The 22,274-nt window shown below is 39.6% G+C and overlaps 4 protein-coding genes across 4 annotated transcripts; 2 read left to right on the top strand and 2 right to left on the bottom strand.

Annotated features, from left to right (window-relative positions):
* Positions 1 to 10,239: 10,239 nt before the first annotated feature.
* Positions 10,240 to 11,874, top strand: EAE97_004162 (uncharacterized protein; the record flags this gene model as incomplete). Its single annotated transcript, XM_038874674.1, has 1 exon — positions 10,240 to 11,874. One exon carries the CDS (start codon positions 10,240 to 10,242, stop codon positions 11,872 to 11,874), a length of 1,635 nt encoding a protein of 544 aa, XP_038734118.1.
* Positions 11,875 to 13,798: 1,924 nt separating this feature from the next.
* On the top strand, positions 13,799 to 14,023 carry EAE97_004161 (uncharacterized protein; the record flags this gene model as incomplete). Its single annotated transcript, XM_038874673.1, has 1 exon — positions 13,799 to 14,023. The coding sequence occupies one exon, from the start codon at positions 13,799 to 13,801 to the stop codon at positions 14,021 to 14,023; it is 225 nt and encodes a 74-aa protein (XP_038734117.1).
* Positions 14,024 to 16,316: 2,293 nt separating this feature from the next.
* EAE97_004160 (uncharacterized protein) lies at positions 16,317 to 17,336 on the bottom strand (the record flags this gene model as incomplete). Its single annotated transcript, XM_038874672.1, has 1 exon — positions 16,317 to 17,336. The coding sequence occupies one exon, from the start codon at positions 17,334 to 17,336 to the stop codon at positions 16,317 to 16,319; it is 1,020 nt and encodes a 339-aa protein (XP_038734116.1).
* A 1,101-nt stretch (positions 17,337 to 18,437) lies between these two features.
* Positions 18,438 to 19,608, bottom strand: EAE97_004159 (uncharacterized protein; the record flags this gene model as incomplete). The annotated part of the gene is made up of 2 exons (XM_038874671.1): positions 18,438 to 19,240; positions 19,293 to 19,608. 2 exons carry the CDS (start codon positions 19,606 to 19,608, stop codon positions 18,438 to 18,440), a joined length of 1,119 nt encoding a protein of 372 aa, XP_038734115.1.
* Between the last annotated feature and the right edge of the window lie 2,666 nt (positions 19,609 to 22,274).

Below are 22,274 nucleotides of genomic sequence, written 5' to 3'. Positions count from 1 at the left end.
TTCATGTTTGAGGAGAAGGTACGCTGCAAATTTGCTGTCCTTGCAGTTCTTCAAGGCGTACTTTCTTCGTGTGCACTTCTCATAGTAGATGCGTGTTTTGCTATTTATGTACATCATGCCCTGCTTCTTTTCTCCTGGTTGAAGAAAGAACTGCGTGGAATCCACGGTCAATACCCCCATCCCGTAACTCATAGAATATATAGAAGTGGAACGGAAATAGCATTTTCTATGCCTCGTGCCTAATCCATTTACTACGTCAGGATCAAGTATTTAAGAGTCGTAAACTGTATATCGTAGCTCCCCAAGAGCTGGCAATCAAAGGAAATTATGAAGTATGGGAGCAGATAAGTAACTATCTTTCCCCGATAGATATGACAGTACTGCGAACAGTTTACTTGCACGTCCTTTCCTAGAGGAGCTATTTTCAGGTTAAAGAGTAGGGATGCTTGAATTATGCGATGACAGAATCACAAGTTCACAATGATTAAAAATGACAATAATCCCATCAGTAGCAGTATTGAGAACACCAACAACAATATCGACAAGACTCACAGTTCTAGAAATATCGGACTCAACGACCTCAGTTTTTAATCAAACCCAACTGCTCAATAGGACAAAAAGTAAAACGCCTGGTCCTTTTGGACCTGATCGTGAGGTGGCAAGGAAACGCCCACCGATTTCCGCAACCTAAGTCTTGTGTGTATGGATTCATGTCTATACTCTGTATCTACTCTCTTCTGATGGATGCATCAGTGGATTTATACCCCCACATCGAGGCTTCGGATCATTCCTGTGGAGATGCCACAAATTTGCGGGCTCTGAAGTGCAGAGGGAGAAATAAAGAGGTTATTTAGCTCCGAATTGTCTGCAAGCCCTCTATAAAAAGATCTATAGGCTAGAAATTATTTTATCCAAACATACAGATGTGCATACCACTTCCCTATCCTAGGAAGGGATCAAAGGATCAAACAAATTCTTGATCAAAGCATGGTGGAAGTAATGATGTGGGCGGGGCTCGACTATCAGATATTAGCAATGGAAGAGGGATGTATCTAATTGCGAATCACTTAATGACAAAAATGACAATGGCAATGGAAATAACAGTTTCTATTCATTTAGCAGAGGGAACATATATGTGGAGAGGAATTACGGTCTGGGAACGACAACATTACGAAATGCCCAGCAGAAGGGCAATTAATAATGTGAAATAATGTCACGAGAACTGAGATGTAGAATCCGATCGACTTGTCGTCTTTATCGCTGCTGACAATGTGTACAGCTGGTGCTTGATGTCGCCGGCTTCCTGCGATGGAAATTTCTTTGTATTTTTCTAATTTTCGAGAACGAAATGGGAGCGATTTATATACCCCCAAGGACACAATACATGCGGAAATCCAAGCAGAGAAAAAACAGTACTCCGCCTTGCCTATTCCAGAGAACGAAATACACTCTTCCTACCTTATCATTCTTCGATTTGCTCCTCTGAGTCAAGTCTCAGGTATAGAATCCGCACCCATCTTTTCACTTTCTGACATCGTGCCCAGATAAGAACCAACCATGCACCACATGCTGGGAAGCCAACATCATAACATCACTACCAATTCCACTGGAGGGATAGTAGATGGTTAATATATTCGTCATTACTGATATTCACTCGACATCGAATTAGCAATTCTATGCACGAAAAGATGACAGTAAAGAATAGTGGCACCATCCGAGAACTTCGAGTGGCAAGATGAGACTTCCTTCATGTAATAGAATAATTCATAGACCAGACCCATCAAAGACATTCCATCGACTTTGGTAAGGCAGCACTTGCTTTTTTCCACTTTCGAACCTGGATTTACCACGATATTTACTGAATTACGTCTCCAGCGCGAGGTATTTGGAATACTGTGCTCAGAATCCCCATGGAGATGGTAGTATGGCATGTCGAAGGAATGCCCGTCCATAGTCTCCGTCCATGATATAGTGAGACATCTCCAGACCCGACCATCCAAAAACCTGAATCTGACGATCTAGAATCCGTAGATATGATTCAGCAGTCTAGATATCTCCTCCGAAATGTATAATCTCTCATTAACATGAATGGACAATACATGTGTATATCTGACACCGACGACTCAAAATCCATCATCACATCTCGCAGCCCACTGAATCCACCACGAACTAATCAATAACATCGAACCACATTAACAGTAAGATAAAATCTCAACATCATCCCTCGATCTCACGATTTTCCCAACTTCGAGAAAATCCTCTAGAACCCTTTTTCCCTTCTAGATCGACCCACCGTCGCCACTACATACATACATCATCATGATCATGATCGTGATTATCAAAACCCATCCGTCTATAAATAACCACATCAAATGAAGATCAGTTCCAAGCCATCCATGAAATAAAATCATCGACCAAGAATTCTCATTTCACGATAATAATGATTATGAACCCCTAAAGAAAAAAGAGGACCAACTTAGATTCCAGTTATTTTCGCAATTCAAGTAATTTTTTTAAACTTTGGTGTTAAAAATCCCTTGCTCACGAGAGATATTGTATTTATGATGTCAGCAGCTTTTATATTCCCGTATCTAGATACCCAAAAACTTAAATACCCAAAAACTTAAATACCTAAATATATATAACAAACCCTCAATATAACAAACTCCCTCCCCCCAACCAACCCTCCCAATTCCCAATTCCCCAACCCGCACATCCCAATTTCAATTCCCAAGGCAAATGCTCGCTTCCAAAAAGTACCCTCTCTCTTCTCTCTCTCATCCCTCTAAATCCCTTCCTTCCCTCGTCCCCAGAAGCGCAGATCCTCATATCGATCATGCCAGATCGACGTTATCGTTCGTATACCACATTAACATATTCCATTTCTTCACGAAAGATAGATATACTTCGTACAGACAAGACGCAGGTAATCCTTGTTATTTTTCACAATATTCGTTTGTGGTATCTCGGTCGGAGAATGTGTAGAATGTGTAGAATGTGTAGAGTATTCTGGAACATTTCATCTAAACTTTCTCACTCCACTTGTCAAGTCCAGCAGTCAAGTCAAATCAATCAAGTAACGAAAGTCAAAGCAAGCAAGTTAGAACCCCCCCCCCTCTCTTTAACACATGAAACTCCCTAGATTCGCAAGCTGCCAAACAACCCACCGCTTTACAAGGACAGACAGACAGACACATAACGCTTCCCCTTCCCTTCCCATTCCAATCCAATCCATCACCTCCCTCCCACCCAGCCAGCCAGCCTAGACCAAACCAAACCAAACCAAACCAAAATGCGGATAAGGCTGTCTCCTCCCATAGCATACCATAGCATACCATAGCACACACTACCAACCCAAAAGCGTAACATCCACACCTCAAACATCTCTCACCCACCCAACCCATCAAATGATTCATGCGAAGCGAAGATAAATAATCAAACGGCATGGTTTCGCATTTGCATACATACCTGGTATTTATATAATAAGGTTACTTATCTATTCTGTCTATCTAGGTACTCGTAAATAGGTACATACGGTACCCATACCTCGAAATTTACTTGCTCAAATCAGCGATGCACAGACGCAAAACAGGGGAGAGGGATTATCTAGGTATCTTGGGAAAGAAAGTCGTCGCGGATTAATCTGAAGATTTGATGCGCGTGTTTGGGATTTTTCACTGCGGTTTGGGGTTGAGGGAGGGGGTTTGATGGTGTGTGATGTGATGGGGACGGGGATGGGGATGGGATCTTGGATTTTTTTAATCTGCGGATTTGGATTGCGATTTCGATTTCGATTTCGATTGTGATTGAGGTTTAGTGTTTTATTTAGTTTATTTGCTTTCATTTCCTAAGGCTCGTTTCGAAAGATAGATGGATGATAATATAGAAACTTACATATTACAGGAAAGAAAAAGACTAGTCAACAGTTCGATACCATACAACACAATATAATATGATATAACCTACGAATCTAACCATCTAATAATAGAAATGTCCATTTACACACCCACAAGTGCAAAGACAAGACAAGACAAGACAAGACAAGACAAGACAAGACAGACCCGAAGATTCTCGTCGTCATAACTACCTACATACAGACGTACTCCCATCACGAGTTTCGTGTAATATTTGATTAAAATGTGCATGATAGATTTCTGTTTCTCTTTCTGTTTCTCTTCAATCTCTATTCGGGTACGGAGTACGAGACGACCTAGTAAAAAATACATACAGAAAATCCCATGACATTCCCGACGAGATGAATACAAATCATATCATAGCAATTATAGAAGATATAAATAAACTCTCAGGAACATTCATGCATTTATTCATTTATCTATCCAGCCAGCCTTCTTGGCAGGAAACCAGGAGGACGGGTGAGAGGGATGTAGATCGCTGTCATTATGTCTAAGACGGGGAGGAGATCAGGGTCTCGCATTTATGAGTCCCAGCACTTGATCTGAGGATTAGTCAGTATTCAGGAGTCGGAGTCGGAGTCGGAGTTGGAGTTGGAGTTGGAGTTGGTGGCAGGTACTCGGGGCAGATGTGAAATTATGAAAAGTGCGTGCTTGTGCTGGGGAGCTCGAAGGGGAAATGAAACGATTGGTTTGGGGATGTTCATTTGTATCGTGCGTACATAGATATATTTGTGAAGGGTGTTTTTCCTACATACAGATGAAGAATTGCTTTTGGGGAATCATCATGCGATTTGATATACAAAGTACCTACCTACCTACCTACCTACCTACCTGGTACCTACCGAAAGAATTCCAAACGACCGATATGCGACCATCCAATAATCAATAAAGTACACAGTAGTTCATCACAACGCGAGCTCAATAATCGTACATGTCAATACCGAACAAGTCCACCAAGCGTGATACCCAAGGAGCATTTCCCATCGCGGATTGGAGGCTCTAAGCGCTGGTGGATGGGTAAATGCATGTGGAATGGACGAAGAAAAACATGTCAGCGGGATTGATTGGCTGCGAAGCATTGACGTTCGCGGAAGATTGGGTGCGGGAAGAGGAAGTGCTGCGGTGCTACCCCTGATGAGATGCATTGGCCTCGCGCTTTTTGATGCACTTGCTGAGGAAGCAGTGAGTGGATGATTTGATGGGACACTTTGGTTGTAGACGCGGGAAGGAAGAGGGGAGTAGGAGGGAGCGAGAGGCGATGGGTGATGATGAATGGAAGGCATGGATCGACAAATACGAGGTCGGGAGTGGTTTCTGGCTTGATTTTTTGGTTTCGATGCGGATACTGTGTATCGATCGTTTGGCGGGAGGCGATGAACTTACTGACTTACTGACTTACTTGCATATTTCGGAAGGGTTCACGGCAGAGGGATTTAGTGAGGAAGTTTGTTCGTGGGCATAAATAGCTTGAGCTTAGGTAATTTGGGTTTGTCAAATGCAATGGAAAGATGGCTCGATGCATGTGCATAAAATCTGAACGATTGGAATGGGTAAGAACGCTTCAGCCCTGAGAGGATTCCGGCATCCAATGAACTGATCGCTTTCTTCATTGTTCTGCATGGATAAAAGATGAAGGAAACAGCCCGAGGATTAGATCCTGTAATTGGTGTCTGGGAAGTAGATATTGTGGTCACTGATCACTGGTGGCTGCTTGAACTTGGCGCTGTTTGCGAATGAGGATATGTCATGCGAAGAATGTCCAGAACATCCTAGATACACTATGGAATTGAGGGTGTGGTGAAAAAAGGGGACACCGGGAGGGAGGACTAAATTCTCAAGGAAGACTGATAACCTTAATTCGAATAATTTCCTACCGACATAATCGTTGAATTTACACGGGAAAAAGTTTATTATTACCAAGAGAGTTACCAAGATATGCAATGTCAGAGAAAGCATTGATGAGAACTTCTCTAAACAAACCCCTCGCTAGGTACACTGTATGTAGGTAAGTTGGCTAAAAACACATGGATTAGATTAGATGTTTTGAAACCGCACTCTCAAATCGTTGATCACATGCGTCGTCGTGATGCTTCGTGTACATTATGAATGTGGAGAAGGGGGACCAGCTTTTCAGGCTCGACATACTATTTAGGCTTTATGACAGGCTTTAATCTTTGGCTACTCCATTCAGTGTCCTTGTTTTTCCTCAGATAGATGGGATTTTCACGATGGGCACGCTGTTTGCAATATATCTTCTCAAGCACTGCTCAATTCTAGGCTCCGTGATGGATGATCCGGAGAGGCTTTGCACGATATTGTCATCATCATGCGAATCGTAATGATGGAGAGATATTAATGTGATGGAGTGGTTAGATTGATTGATTGATGGAGCTGAGAGATACGAATCAGTGACATGTACCGGTGGTGAGACCTTGGGCAAAGAAGGTAATGCCGTGTACGAAGGAGAGGATCCTCTTCTGTTCCAGGTATCAATCCAGGCCTTTTCGTGTTCCCATTCACAACCAGGAAAAGGTGCCAAAGTATGACTCCGAAGATGTGTGTGTGTATCCCACCATCAAGCAAGATTGTGGCACAGTACTCCGAACAGGATAGTAAAAACTCCCTAGTTGGGAATCGAGGTGGATGTACCAGTGCGAAAATTGATTAGATGTATGGATTGCGAGACTTAGCCACGCGATATGTACGCGTTGTGGTTGTACGGGAGTGGAGACGTGAAGCTCTGGTGTTGATTTTTGTATATTTTATATATATATATATATATATATATATATCTCGTACATAGATGAATGATTAGGTGAGATGAGATATATTGAGCGTGCCAGGTCAAGTCCTGCTCGAAGTGAAGATTTAGTTAGGGGAAGCTTGTGTTTGAGAGCGTTTAGTGGCTCAAAATAGTTGAGATTTAGGTTCATCACAAGTTCAAGCACCATTTGAAATTTATGCAATAGGCTTCGTCCCCTGGATTCCACTTCATCGGTCCCGTCAAACGGTCGAAGGGCTCGAAGGATTTTCCCTTCCAACCTTGAAACTTTACTACCCTCTTTTAAATCATCTACTTCGTACCCGTTGTACCCGTACGTGCGGTACTCTTTCGAGTCATCATATCATTAGTCCCTTCCTGTACGCGGTTCTCTGCACTATTGAACCACTTCACGGTATCTTCGGCTGCTGCTCTCGTTTCTCCTCTTGTCTTCGTCTTGAAAAGTTGGCTCCAGAACTTTAAAAAATCAACTCACTTGCAAGAAACTATTGTAACCAATTAATAGAAGTGGAACCTGTCAATATGATTTTCGTGGCACCAGGTATCTTAGATGATCATGTCAACAAAAAAGGATCTTAATGATTCCCCTTTGGTCTCTAGCCCATTTAAATTGGATGTCTAGCAAAACTACCATTACAGCTAATTTTCTTAGCTAAAGTTAGCTTAACGAGGCTTTTCCCTCCCTCGCTCATCGAACATCAATATTTATGCCAATCAAACCTTCGAGACTCGATTTGTGATTTTCGATTTCGATTTCCATTGTTCAAATGAATGTCGAGTAACTTTTCCTTTCCCTTACTTCCCACCACACCGCCCTTTTCATCGTTCTTCACCACATCGAATCTCATTCCACGTTTCTTCCCACCCTCCATATCCTATCCTATCCTATCTATTCCACACCACGTCCATTAAAGAGAGACGAACAAGAGATTGATAAGCCTTTCATCACTGCCACTAACAAAATCTGCGACAAAGAGTCCACGGAAGATTCCCCCACATCAGCTCTTTTTTTAAATTAAAAATCAAAGTGGTCCCTTTGAATAATCCCTAAGTATGACAAGGTATCTTTGTTGATCAAACCTACTAAGAGATCATCCATGCGCACTCTCGAGCAAAGACTTTTTCGCTACTTTCGGATATTCTGGATAGCTTGCGTGACCCAATGAGGAAGAGTGGATGTGAGAGAGAGAAATAAAAAAGATTCAAGATGTAACCAGAGTCTACCCTGTTACACCATCATTAACTTTGGTGAAGGGGGGGGACCTGTCGCGCGTTCATTGGGATGTGTAGATGGCGATGCACGTTTAAGAAAATAGGTAAACCTAGTCCATCGCTCGTCTCGCTCATTGGAACGCCTCTTTTTGCCTTCTACATGAGAGCACTAATTCGTTAATCTCATTCGCTCAATGGAGACACCAGAGACGATCTAATTCATGGCTCAGGGAGAGAGAGGACAATCTCATTCCTTTCCTGGCTTTGGGTATTGGGGATCTTTTGACTCTGGGATTGGGAATCATCAGATACTTTTCATAGGTCGTTCTCTTGTTACCTAGCATCAATGATGTACCGTCTCGTCCTCTCCTTTCTGACGAACTCTCGATCGATAGATTATAGGTAGATAGATAGATATTACATAGATAGATAAAGAAGAACAATCAAATATCAAAAGTTAACCCGGGGTTCTTTCTTCCTTTCTTGATTAGTTACTCAGCTAGGTAGGTAGTTATTGCTATTGATATTGAAATACTCTTTTCTTTTCCCCCCCCCCCCTTCGTTCGTTCCATTCCACTCACCTCTTTCGTCTACGTGTATTTCAAATGCCTGCGTTCTTTACGGGTGTTGATTGATAAATATACCATACGAGTATATCTACCATACATATACCAAATCTAGACTAAAAAAGTATCATTCTGGGTCGTTCTTTATTATTGATTGATAGAGCCCTTCTTTTCTTTATCAAGGCATTATTGTGAAGAGAGAATTGGATTCGATTGGTTCATCTTTTCCCTCTTTCTCCATAAAAGTATATTCTACCTGGGTATGTCCAGTCCAAAATACGCACAGCACTTTATTATACACAGATACACAGATACACAGATACATTACATACATTACATACACTTGGCATTTATACTTTTCTGACTTGACTCTTCTTATTTTTCACTTCACTCGTCTGATTTCTTACTCTCTCTTCTCTCCTCTCGCCCTCGACTACCCTTGACTACCCTTGACTCCAAGTACCTACTACCTTCCTAGTCAAAAACGAGCTAGGTATACTTCACTTACATACATACATCAAGCAGCAACCACACGCACCAGAATCCCGCTACTGTACGCACCTACGCACCTACCTTCACTCGACCATTCACACTTAAACTCAACTGATTCCTCATCCACCCAACTTGTACCATTTCCACTCATCATCCACCCAGACCTTCTCTTATTTCTCCACACTCTTCCACACTTATTATTATTCACTCACATACACCCACCACACACACACACACACACACACACAAAAACGCATCAATTTCAATTTTATTCTTCCTATTTTTCTTTCTTTCCTCCGAAAAAAGAATTTAAAGTCCTTCGACAATCCTTTCAAGTTGAGAAAAAAAAAACTTTTACTTACTTTTTATTTTTCTTCTCCTTCGAGACTTCCTTCTAAATCAAAGCTTTTTGTTACCGTTGTCGTGATCGTTGTCGTCGTTGACTTTACTTTGAGATACCATCACTTCCTTCTTCACATCTTCTTTCCATCAAATAGAGATACTACATACAAGACATTCAATCCTCAGACTCTGTAATATTCCCATCAAAAGCGAAGTCAACCCATCATCATCATCATCATCATCATCATCATCATCATCGATACTCGCAACGCAGAAGAAGAAGAAGAGAATTAAACACTTAAGTTTGACAAGGCCAGGCCATTTTTATCAGTCCGCGACCGAGAAAATACAAACTGATTCACATCCATTGTTCGGATTTTTCAGGGTTTTTGTGGTTTATATTGAAGAATCATCAACTCTTTTCTTGGAATTCACCCATCAAAAAGGTTATCTTCTTCTCTCTTCAATCATCAAAATTCCTTTTCATCTTCGACAACAATCTTTTCGATTAATCTTCATTCTCTCGCACACATTTCATCTCTCATTACGACGATTTGTTTGTTGCTTGTGTTGAAAAGAAAAGGCTTGCCTCTTTTCTTCACACCACCACCTCATCTCACCACACAACCTTCGAGCTTCTTTTTACAGAATTACATTTTACAAAGCAAAACAATATAATTACATCGAAACTCTTTCGACTTTACGTACAATACGCATTCGATAATATCTTTTTTCGAATCATCTTAATTTATCTAATACAATTCCCGTCCCTTCCTCAGGTCGACCTGACAATCCTTACACGATCAATTCATCGACACGAATACATTCTCTTCGATAATTGATCCTTCACGAATCTACGAATCGATCGATTCCTACCTTGACACCCAAACTTACAATATCCCCTTCAATTGTAAAAAAAAAAAACATCAAAATGGACGCAGGCGGTCTTGCTCAGATGTCTTACAACAACTTCCCTTCCAGTAATGGCTTGGGTATGCCAGTTACTGGTTTCGCTGCTAGAAGAGCTGCTAATGGTTCCAACATCAAACGTCTTTCATTTGAACCCACTGCCAAGACCCTCGATTCCCAAGATAATGGTGCACCAACCCCAAGAACATCTCGTTCTCACTTACTTGCAGGTTTAAGAACTGCACCAAAGTCTGCCACTTCTGCAAACTTCCCATCAACTGCCCCACCCACCCAAGTTCAACACAACACCGGCAACAGTGGAATGAACTCGAGCAGATACGCTGATAATGGACCAAAGACTTCAGGATATGCTCCATTCAATCAACAAAACCATCAAATGAACCAACAGATGTACTCTGTTCCCGAACAAGTTCTTTCGACTCCTGAGATTCGACTTGATGATGGACATGATGGAATGGATCCAAACTTGTATGCTCAGCTTGTCGCCACCAATCTGTATCTCGCAGAACAACAACAACGTCTTCAGCAACAATTGATGAACGTTCAAGCTGCCGCTCAACAAATGAGTTTGAATGGACAATACGCAACTCCACCAATCACCCCACAAAACATGGGAATGTATCAACAACAACAACAAATGAAGCAAAACATGCAACCAATCATCACACCTGTTCCCGGTGCTCAACCTGGTGTTTACTCGTATTACAACCCCATGACTGGACAACAAACCTATTTCATGGACAACAGTCAACAATACGTCGAGTCACCCATTGAACAAAGAGTTAGCTATTCTCCACCACAACAACCTGGTACACCAAGATTCCAAGTCTCCCCACCACCACAATCGGATGCACCATCTTTCACAAGATCTATCAGTCCACCAAAGAAATCTGCATCGCCACCACAAGACCATGCTCCTTTGCCTCCACCATCTGCTGGTGCTTTCCGTAGAGGACATCGTAGCTCAAAGTCTATGGCTATGTCTATGTCTGGTGAGATTTCTTTGGATGGTCCAAAAACTGCTGGATTACCAAAATCTACTTTCCCAGGTACTCCAACCCAAACTGGATTTGGTCCAGGTGCAGGACGTGCTGGTGAACATCCAGTCAGACAACCACGTGGACCACCACCTATTGAAGAATTGAAATCTAAGCCAACTGCCAAGTTTGAGGGTTCCAAGAACTTTGCTACTCGAACTCGTCGAAGTGCTGTTCACAACCTTGTTCGTGCTGGGTTGGAACGCCGAAGAGCACCGGGTAGTGCTTCAGGTAGCATGTCACCTGTATCTGAAGATGGTGAGATGTCATTCTCAGCTGATGACAATGATTCGGATTCTGGCCGTAGTGGAAGTGGAAGTCTTTCAGGTCGTCCAAGTCCACCAAGTTCTCGTACATCTCAACATGGTGCCATTGGTTCTAACCGCCCTACTTCAAGACAAAACTCTCTTGAAATCAAGTCAGTCATGTCTGTTGAATCATTCACTGCTGAGAGTGTTTCTGGTGATGAACAAATTGGTGGTAGCTTCGCTGCTGTCTTCAAGAATGCTGGAAAGAAGCCTGAAGTAGCTGCTATTCAAAAGAAAGCACCAATGCTTGTTCTCACTAGCGCTGAGAAACGCAAAAGCTCCATCTTTTAAGATGTTTGAGTAAATCACTTTATGGGTAGATCCCATTTTTTGATTATCCGATCTCTACTTTAACTTGTCGAACAAAAAGAACAATTTGATATTGCATTCGACATTGTGCATATTTCGATGCAGGAATCGGGGTTTCCTTGCTTGCAATTGCTAGTTTTTTGACGAAGATGATGAATACTTTTCGAGAAACAAACTTCTTAATTAATTTTGGAGGAACTTTTTGTGCTCTCAGCCTCAAGGTTGTCCTTCGTTCGATATAACAATTTCATTTTTTTCTTTCGTTCTGGGGGGTTCTGACTTCTTTTGTGAATCGCATCCTGGAAATTCTCTCGTATTTTCAATACTATGGAATTGTTTGACTTTGATTTTATCGGTTTATTGTCATAAGTCACAAGTCCCAAGCTGTCGAATAAGAGTGAAATCTGAATGCTGTTCCGAATGAAAGGGAGGGATTTTCGATGGGTCTGAGGGGAATGCAATGGATTGGGGATATATGTTTGGACTTTTTTGCTCTTTATTCTGATACTGGGGATGGAATGGTTAAATGGAAATTGTGATATGATTATATGCCTGGGTTTACTCTCCTTTTTTTTTTTTTCTCTCTTTCGAGTTTGGGGGATATAAGAATATGAACCTGTTGATCAGATTTGGAGGAAATACCAGGCTGGAATATGGGGATACGGATTGTGGGTTGTGAAGGAGAGAATAGGGAAATTCTTGAATGTGCGAGTAGGTGGGGGATGAGACAGGATAGGGGAGATGGGATTAAGGGAGGATATATTTGTAGCAATATGAAATACCATTCTTTTTGACATTATTCTTCCGGTCATTGCTTTGTATGTTTTGTGATGAATTTGTTGTTGGTTGTAGATGTGATGCAGGTGAGGAGAGTGTAATATGAGTGAGTGCAGGGTCAATGAATGAATGATGTGACGAATAATACCTGAGTAAAGAAGGGGTAACTCGCTACAGCATCCATCTTAGGTAAATTTTCATCCGCTTCTTCCTCCTTTTTTCGCGTACTGCCCTGCCCCATTTTACTTCCTACAATGAATGGAATGGAGTACTTGCTTTTTTTCTTCTCTTCAGCTGGAAGAAAAGAGAGGAGAGGAGATGAGAGGGGAAATAAGAGATGATAATTATTTTGGGTTGATGGGGTGGGCCATTGATTAAATTGAATTGAATTGAATGTTGGTAAGGGGGAGGGCGGGGGGGGATATTGGATATTGGATGGATATTTGAAAAGGTTTGGCTATCTAATGGGATTGTATTGTTTTGTTGGTATGTGTAGATAGGTAGATGGTGTATAGTGGGGTGGGATGGGGATGGTGTATGGGGATGTGGCATGGGATGGTGATGTGATGGAGAGTTTGTGGTGGATGACATTGAGGTTCTTGGGTGGGTGGGTTGTGTATAGAATAATAATATAATAAATAGAAGGGAAAGAATAGGAAGAAATAGTATAAGAAGAATAAAAGTGGGTTTATAAGGGTTTGAAAGAGTTGAGAGGTTGGGGGGTTGGGGTTCTGGGAGGATAGATGGGAGGGTAAATGGATTTTGATTATGTTTGTGTTGTATTGGTATGTATTTATATGTTTATACTTACTGAGTTGAGCAGATGAGAAATTGACGAATGTCTAGAAGTTTGAGTATAAATTCCGGGGAGAATCATCTTCTACATGTAAGATTATATAGGTAGGGATGTGGAGACAGCGGAGAGGCGAGGGGAGGAGAGGAGAGGAGAGGAGGATGTTTATCGTGTCTGCGCATATTGATTAGTTTCGGTTCGTCCAGACTATATTAGGTTGGGTGGGAAATGAGGATTTGTGGTTGCGGTGTTTGATGGTGGGAAGATGGAGTGGTGAGAAGATAAGTGGATAGAAGGGGGAAAGAAGATGGAAAATGGGATTTAAGAATTTTTAGGATGGGAGAAGGGGGGGGAGAGGAGAGAGAAGAGAAGAGAAGAGGAGAGGAGAGGGAAGAGGAGAGGGAAGAGGAGAGGGAAGAGGAGAGGGAAGAGGAGAGGGAAGAGGAGAGGGAAGAGGAGAGGGAAGAGGAGAGGGAAGAGGAGAGGGAAGAGGAGAGGGAAGAGGAGAGGGAAGAGGAGAGGGAAGAGGAGAGAGAAGAGGAGAATGGGTTGGGTATATGAATTTTTCTTCTTCTTCTTATGGATTGCTTCTCTCTGGATGGTTTATGGTGTTGTATGGAATTATTCTCGATGGCGGATATATGTATGGTAGAATTGTTCGGTGGTGAAAATTGTGGTTTGGAGGGGATTGGGGATGGGGATGGGAGGGGTTTGGAGGAGCGTTAGCTAGGCTGTAGAGTGATGAATAAAGAATAGATAAATGGGAGTGGGAATGGAGATGAGATAAGAGAGATTTGTTGTTATGTTGTATTGTATTCACTGTTTGATATTTGTTGGGATGGGATGGAATGGACGTTCCGTCGTCGGATGTTGTTGTTGTTGTCACATCGCTCGCATTCTATCTTACTGTTTGTTGTTCATTCTTATTCTATCTTGTATTTCCAGATTTATCAACTCTGCCCATTTCCTCGCAGAGATTTGTATTATAAGTTTTGTATTCTCGCGGTCTGGCTGAGGAGTGTAGTGATAGTTCCTTGGATGTCATCGACTTTGTTTAGGATTTAACTCTGAGGATGAGATTTGGGGAGATGGGTAGGTTTTATATCGTAGGATTCTGGATATTTTGAGGGAAAAGCAAAATCTGTGATTATAAAAGTTTGACTTACCAAATAAATAATTTGTAATTGATATTGTGATTTATCCCTAGACTGGCTGAGAATTATGTGGCAACAGTCCCTTGAACCTTCTACTCTGTTCAGTATTTAACTTTGAGAATAGAAATTGGGGAAATTAATAGATTTTATATAATAGAATTTTCAGACTTTCAAAAGAATAGTAATATCTGTGATTATAAAAACTTGATTCACTAATAAGTAAGTAATTTGTAATTGCTACAGTGATTCACACCTAGAGGTTTATAGTGCACCAGACTTGGCAACGAGGAAAGAGATAAGTATATAAACTCCATAACTTTCCTGATTTAAATTTCGCCATGGACTGCACGGCGAATCATGGGGATAATTACATGGGTAATCCAATTGGATCCATGATTTCGGACTTCGGGAGGAGTCGAGAGAAAGAGATGAAGATTAAAATCTCCTATATGCTGAATTTTGATTAGAGGGAAGACCTGTTTTTATATGGTTGAGGATGTTATGACTACTGGCATTTTCATAAACTTTTGTCGGAATATAAGGGTCATTATTATCCCGAAATTGTCATCTGATAATTTGTGTTGAGGTGAAAAATATTGATATTTGATATATGATGACAGTGAATACGGTATGTTAAACTGTCGTCGAATTGAGGAATGCTATATTTCATCTTTTATACCATACCATGTATGACCTTTTTGCACCCAGAACACTTTGCTTCGAGGATGAGAAGACCACGATTTACCCGGAAAAAGAGACAAAGTCAAATTACAAGAGAAAATATAAACGTATAGGTACTTGTCGGCTATTTCGATAAATCCTGACAACTATATTAGGGTGGTTGGCCATATTGTGAATAGCCGACAAGCAAGTTAAGTGCCGTGTATAAGTGATATCAGCAAAAAGAAAATATCATTTTTCGCAATAAACCACTTGCGGAACTTCCCTCATTAATGAAATATCCCTCTAAATATTACACATGCTAGAGGTCAAGAGTAAACACCCGTCCCAGTCTCAATAATATCAGGAGAGCAGAATCGCGGGTTGACTATCCGGCTTCTTTTCTGTTCGTGAGTGTTGTAATTGATAGTCGTGGGTTTGACTCGTATCTTACTATGCTTGAATGCTGTGGTAGATTTAATGTGAGGTTGGTATGTTGATTAGCTTGGACTTTTGAGATGTAGATTAATGATAAGTGTAAGAGAGTATTTCGTCTGACTCGGAAATGGTGAAGGTTTGGATAGTCGGATTTGTTAGCTGACAGGTTATTTGCATTGTTAGATTAGCTAAGGTTTAGGTAACTAGACGAAATATATGGGAGGTAGAAGCTGGAGGTCTTAAAGTAATACGCTTGACTGTAGATACCTATCGATTGCTGAATCACTCACTCGTCACCGGATCATCCAAATTTTGGGACAATTAAAAGACTTTCATAAAGTTAACCACGCATTTCAAGACAAATAATATTGATATCCGCAATTTCCCAAGAGACCTATCACTAGTATGTGAAAACACTTTCACTATGATTGTCTTCACTCCCAGTTCCCAAATTTGTCTCAACCTCGTCAAGACAATTGAATAGAACCTCTGGTAGTAATCCTCCTTGAAAATTAACCATATCCCTATTATCTCATTGTTATATGTCTAGTTAATAGCGTATTGAAATTCCCATCCCCAATCTCTCTCATCCTATCCTAGGCTCAAGATGGAAGCTCTATATCCTGTAAATTTCTTCTTCTAACCTGTCCTACGTATCCTGAAAATGAGGAATGGGTAAGATAAGGGTTTGTATTCGGTGGTTGTTTGAAATTTGACAGTATGTCTGCGGAAGCGCAAACTATCTCAATGTGTGGAATGTTGACTTCAGGATGCAATTTTCTCCCCTCTTCAAAAGCAATGCGTATTTCTTCGGTCTTTTCTCGATAGATTTCCTCCGATATTGTCTCTTTCGAGTCATGTACGAATCGCTTTCCGGGAACTTCTCTGGTTCTACTTTGGACGGCGCAGGATCCAATCACAAACCTGAAAGACTCAAGCATTGGAAAGGTCGCGAAGAGTTCTCCATAGAGAGAAAGATTCTCATCCTTCAACATCATAATTTTATCAAAAGCATCGTTACGGTAAGCAACATAATCAGAAGGTCCGTAGAGAAAGCGACCCCCTAGAATGCTTATGTGACGAAGCTCGGCGAAACCCCTTCTTCTCTCTTTGCAACAAAGTAGCTCTGGGCAGAGAAGTCCGTTTCCAGGAATATAAAACCCGATGTTACGCGTCGAATCGGCATGACAAATGATGGTATCCTCTGATGGACTGTAAAAGACGGGAACTTTATTACACCGGGCGTAAATACAACCCTCGGTATGAGCACCGATCCTTTTGTAATGTTTGAGAAACATTTCTCGAGAATCGAAGCTGGCATCTTGTAGTGCATGAGGCAGCGAAGACGGAAATATTCCATGTTTAGTTGCATAAACCATTTTTCCTTCTGGAAGGGCTTGGAACCATATCTTAAGTTGAATCTCCTTAGGCAAGAGGGAGAATTTTGGGAAGCTTGAAGCTACTTGAACGCTGCAAGTATTGATCATATTGTTGACGTCGGAGGGAGTCATCGTGTTGGAGATAGTGTTTAATTTGTAGATATCTTTATAAAAGTTGACAAGACTCGAAAGCACCGGAACGCTTGGGGCATCCATCGCAGCATTGATATCAGGAGGATCCATCGTGCTGATGATATTGTTTCATCTGTAGATGAGACCTTGCAGAGTTTAATATAATAAAATTTATGAATGCGGCTGCCGTGAAATTTGACGCTAGTGAGATAGTGAATGATTCTCGGCTCTATGAGAACATCACGGCCAATCAAGAATGTTCACAGGCGATGGAGAACTGCAGTACTATAGACTTATGCTGCGAACTTTGTTCACCAACGAGTCTCTCGTAGCATCGAATTACAACGAGCTACATTTGGGCTGGACATTCAGTCAAGAGAATATCTCAATGGCTACGTCCATCCGGCCCACATACATTTTGTTCATCTATGCCGTATTGAATGCTGGTTATTCTAGCACAAGTATTACTGAAAGCTCATTGATGTTCTTATGATCACCGTTTATCAGTGAACTTCTCTTGCCAATATATTTAAGAATTTCACTCCACTTCTTTGGGAAGCATGGAGAGGTTGAAACACATCCTTTCATCTCTCCAGATATGTACAAAAGGGACGCGACAAGCCACTACTTTGGCACTTCTTCCCTGTAAGCATGGGCAAAAATAAGTAACAACATATTGAAGTTACGAACCGAAAAGTCTAACACATTACTATAATGCTTAGATATAAAACTGACCTTAACGTGCGTATGTTCTTAGCGAATGTTCTGGATTTACGAACAGAAGGCAATTGAATCCCGGATTAAGCGAGTTACGTGAGTGATGATAATGTTTGCAGGTTTTTTCCTACTTAAAAGCTTTGCGTTTCTATGAATGGAGGTTATAATTCATGATGGTAACGGATGGATTGGTAAGGTGTCTATTGGAAATTATAAACTCTTTTACGTCAGTGAATCGGAGTGATCTCCTCCTATACCTATGTGCTAAGAGCTTATCTCATAATGAGAGGCAAGAAGACGCTCTTTTGTGAGGCGTCTTTCGTCCATCAAAGTGGGAGATGAGTGTTGGGACGGGGTTGATTTTGTGTTCTGACTAAGCGCCCCTAAGAGGTTTAGTTCTGACAAACACAGTTTTGTGAAATCAGGATGAATATCAAATGAGCTATCAAAGCATTGTGTGTTTTTTATCTAGATGGTTCCTCTCTAAAGTTGGCTCTATACCTGTGGTTGTACAATAACATTGATAGCTCCACCAGGACGGTCTCCCACAGTCTTAAACGCGTCATTGACCTCTTCCAATGAGAAAAGTTTGTGTCTAAGGAATGAGAAGTCAATCACTCCCGCTCCAATCAGCTCGATGCACTCATCTATCTCCTCGCTGTTGAACCACAGTGTCCCGTTAACACTGACATCCTGTGCCATGATTTTGCCATAAGTATTAGTGATTTCACCAGGCACTCCACCGGCAGCCAATGCTACTCTTCCACCACGTGCCAAAGAGCTGATCAGTTTGGCGGTACCGTCTGACTCACCTCCATTACCAAGACAATCGTAAAGACCATCGGGACCTAATCCATTCATTTGTTCCTTAACCCATTGGACAAGATCTCCCTCATCTTCAGAGGAACGAACGGCAATACGTCCTTTCGTAGCCATTCCTTCGATCTCAGCGAGACGTTCTTTGTTACGTCCGATGCCCAGAATCTTTGTGCAGCCAAAACCAAGAGCAATCGCTACGGCGGCATATCCTAAAGTACCCGTCACACCATTGATCAAAAGCGTCTTTCCAGGTCCCATTCCACATTTCTTCAGACCTGCATATGAAGTACCGATGTAACCGAGTCGAGCTGCGGTGTTAATGTCGATCGAGGGAGGAATCACGGCGATATTTGCATCAGGCGATAACAAATATTGTGAAAGTGAACCAATGGGATATTGCTCAAGAACTGCCTTTCCTTCTGGGGTGTCGATACCGAAGTACGCACGTAGGCATCCCCGGTTGCATAAATCCCTCCTCCCTGCATTTCGTTGGCAACAATAAATAGAGACCCGGTATCCCGCCTGACTTACCCTTTCGACATTGTTTGCAGTTGCCACAAGATACATGCGGGTCAACATAAACTCGATCCCCGGCCTTTAGCCCGATAACATTTTCTCCTACAGCTTCAATGACACCGGCAGCATCCAGACCGAAAACAGAAGGTAATTTCGGTAAGGTGTAATAATGGCCTGGGCCTTTTGTTATTATATTGGCAGCGTTTGGAACAAGACAAGCGGCCTCGACTTTGACGAGAACTTCTTTTGGTCCCGGAGTTGGCTTCTCAATTATCGCTACTTTCAAAGGCTTTCCTTGCTCTACCAATTGAGCAACTCTCATACCGGTCATGGTTGCGATGGATTTTTTAGAAAAGTAGTTTGAAGTGGTGGAAATTCTTTTGTCTGTAGAGAATCTGATGATGTGATTGATGTGTTTGATGGACCACAACTTGTTCTTATATACACATCAATCCCACCGTTACTCACGACTCACTTGTGATCGTGTCACCGTCCGGAAACTTTTGCGGACTCCGAAGGTACATATCAGAGCAGGCTTGCTCGGATATAGGACAACATAAAACTTGAAACTCGATCGATTCAATCTAAATTAAACATCTATATCGAAGCCGAAAACTGATTGTGCATACCGAGGTACTAGACTTCTAGGTTGGAAGCTACATGATCAGTGATCCAGACCTGCTTTTAGGACTTTCGATGTGCTGTCACAAGAGCCCGCTTTTTAAGCTTTCGATTGTTCGATTCTTCAACCCTTCGAATCTGGATACAGATTTCGACAAAGCTTCTGAGTCAATTGAGACTTCTATCCTCAATATTGGCTTGCTCTTCTTGCAATGTCCATCGAAGGTAGACGAGCTATAGCACTTGCATCTATCAAAGTAAATACAATCCGAAATTTGGTCAAGACTTTGTTCACTTTTCCCATCTGCTAAAGTCAATTCCGATGCGGATTTGAAAAGCGATGTGATACACCCCAGGTAAGCCAAGCAGGCAGGAAGTCCATTAAAATGGATCAGAGGGGGTCCACAATCGTCATAACTGCCATGCGCTTTGCAAGCGCGTAATCATCCTTCCGGCGCTTGGCGAGCTAAAGGGCGTTCTTCGGTAACCGATATCCCTGCTACGTGCACGACCCTACTATGTGCACGCTTTTATTATTTATATAGAAAATTGAATTAAAAATTGAAAAAGCGATATTATAATTTGAAATTCAAAATTGAGATAATTGAAATAAACTTATATAATATTTTGAAATAAAAAAATTAAAAATCTCAAAAATTATAATAATAATAATAATAATAAATAAGATATCAACTTTTATAAAAAAAAAAATTTATTTATTAATATATTTTATAATATAATTAAAAATATAAGTTTTTTTTAATGAAATTATGAGATTCCATATATTATAATATAAGATATTTGAAAAAAAACTAAAGTTTTTTATCGAAAATTTGAAATTATATTAATATTAAATTCTAATATATTTTATAAAAAATATTTTAATAATTAATTATTAATAGAATAATGAATTTATAATATTTTATTCTATTTTTAAGTTATATAATAACAGTAATCTTTTAAAAAAATATAAATATATTAAAATCTATAATTTATTAATATTATATTTAAATAAAGATTTATAAAAACTTATTAAGAATTTGATTTAATCTAATAATAAATATAATATAAGTATTTATTAATTTTTTAAGAAATTTCAATTTTAAACTTTTTTGTTATATAGTTTTTAATCAATTATTAAAGAATGAAACTATATTGATCAGATTTTGATTTAATAAAAAATTTAAATTTTGAAAATTAAATTATTAATTGATATTAAATCAATTTTTATTTAAAATAATTTTTTTGAAAATGAATTAATGATATTTTGAATTGAAAAAAAAAATATTTTTAAAGATTTTATTTTAAAATAATTTTTATATAATTTGAATCTTATTATATATAATAGAATTAAGATTTAGATAATTTTAAAAATAAAATTTCAAAATAAAAGATATTTTTTAAATAATTTTCTTTTATTAATCAAAACTTTATATATTTTAATATTTAATATAATCCCTTTTTTAAAAACTTATTTTTTAAATCTTTAATATTAAATATAAAATTTAAATTCATTTTAAAAAATATTTTTAACTTTTCTAAAAATATTATAAATCATTAGAAAAATCTAATAATCTATATTAAAACTAATTCTTTTTACTTTTTTGATTTTTTTATAATATTATTAATATCAAAAAATCTATAAAAATTTATTATAATTCTATAAATAGATTTTAATATATTATTTATTAAGAAATTATATATCAAGATTCTATATTCTCTTTATTTAATTATTCAATCAATTCTTAATTTAATAATTTGAAATCCTTATAAATCGAAATTGATAGTATTAATTAATTACTGAATTATATTTTATATTAATATAATGATTTTTAAATTTTAAATTGATTTTTGTTTTGATATAAAAAAAGTGTGCATATAGTAGGGTCGTGCATGTAGTAGGGATATCGGTTAGTCGTGGGGTAATTCCCGTGCCGTTTATCCGATTACCTGGTTGTTTGGCTTTTGGTGGCAGAGTGTCTACAACGGCGTTGGCAGGCCATTCAATTTCACGATGGTAGGATGTTAAGCTTTGTGAAATAAAGTATTGTTGCTTGAGAATTTCTCTATCCAGTAGACAGTTAGATGTGTCGACTAGTGTTGATCATGTCATGTGATGGATACAGCAAAACCTCTCTATAAGGATCCCCCCTATAAGGACAATCCCTTTATAAGGATATATTTTTCAATCCCCAAAATTTTTAGGGCTAAAAAAGGCCTATATCCTTAAAACCTCTCTATTAGGATATTCTTATATTTTTTGGTTCTAGGATCACATATATCCTTATTAAGCTAATAGAATTATTAGGATTAATCACTATATAATCTATATATTGAAATTTTAATAATTTTTTATAAAAATAGAAAAATTTACAA

Source organism: Botrytis byssoidea, assembly GCF_014898295.1.
Source record: "Botrytis byssoidea strain MUCL 94 chromosome Unknown BBYS_007, whole genome shotgun sequence".
In the NCBI taxonomy this organism is placed as follows: domain Eukaryota; kingdom Fungi; phylum Ascomycota; class Leotiomycetes; order Helotiales; family Sclerotiniaceae; genus Botrytis; species Botrytis byssoidea.
Note: the sequence above shows the minus strand (reverse complement) of the source record. Positions and strands in the feature narration are given on the sequence as shown.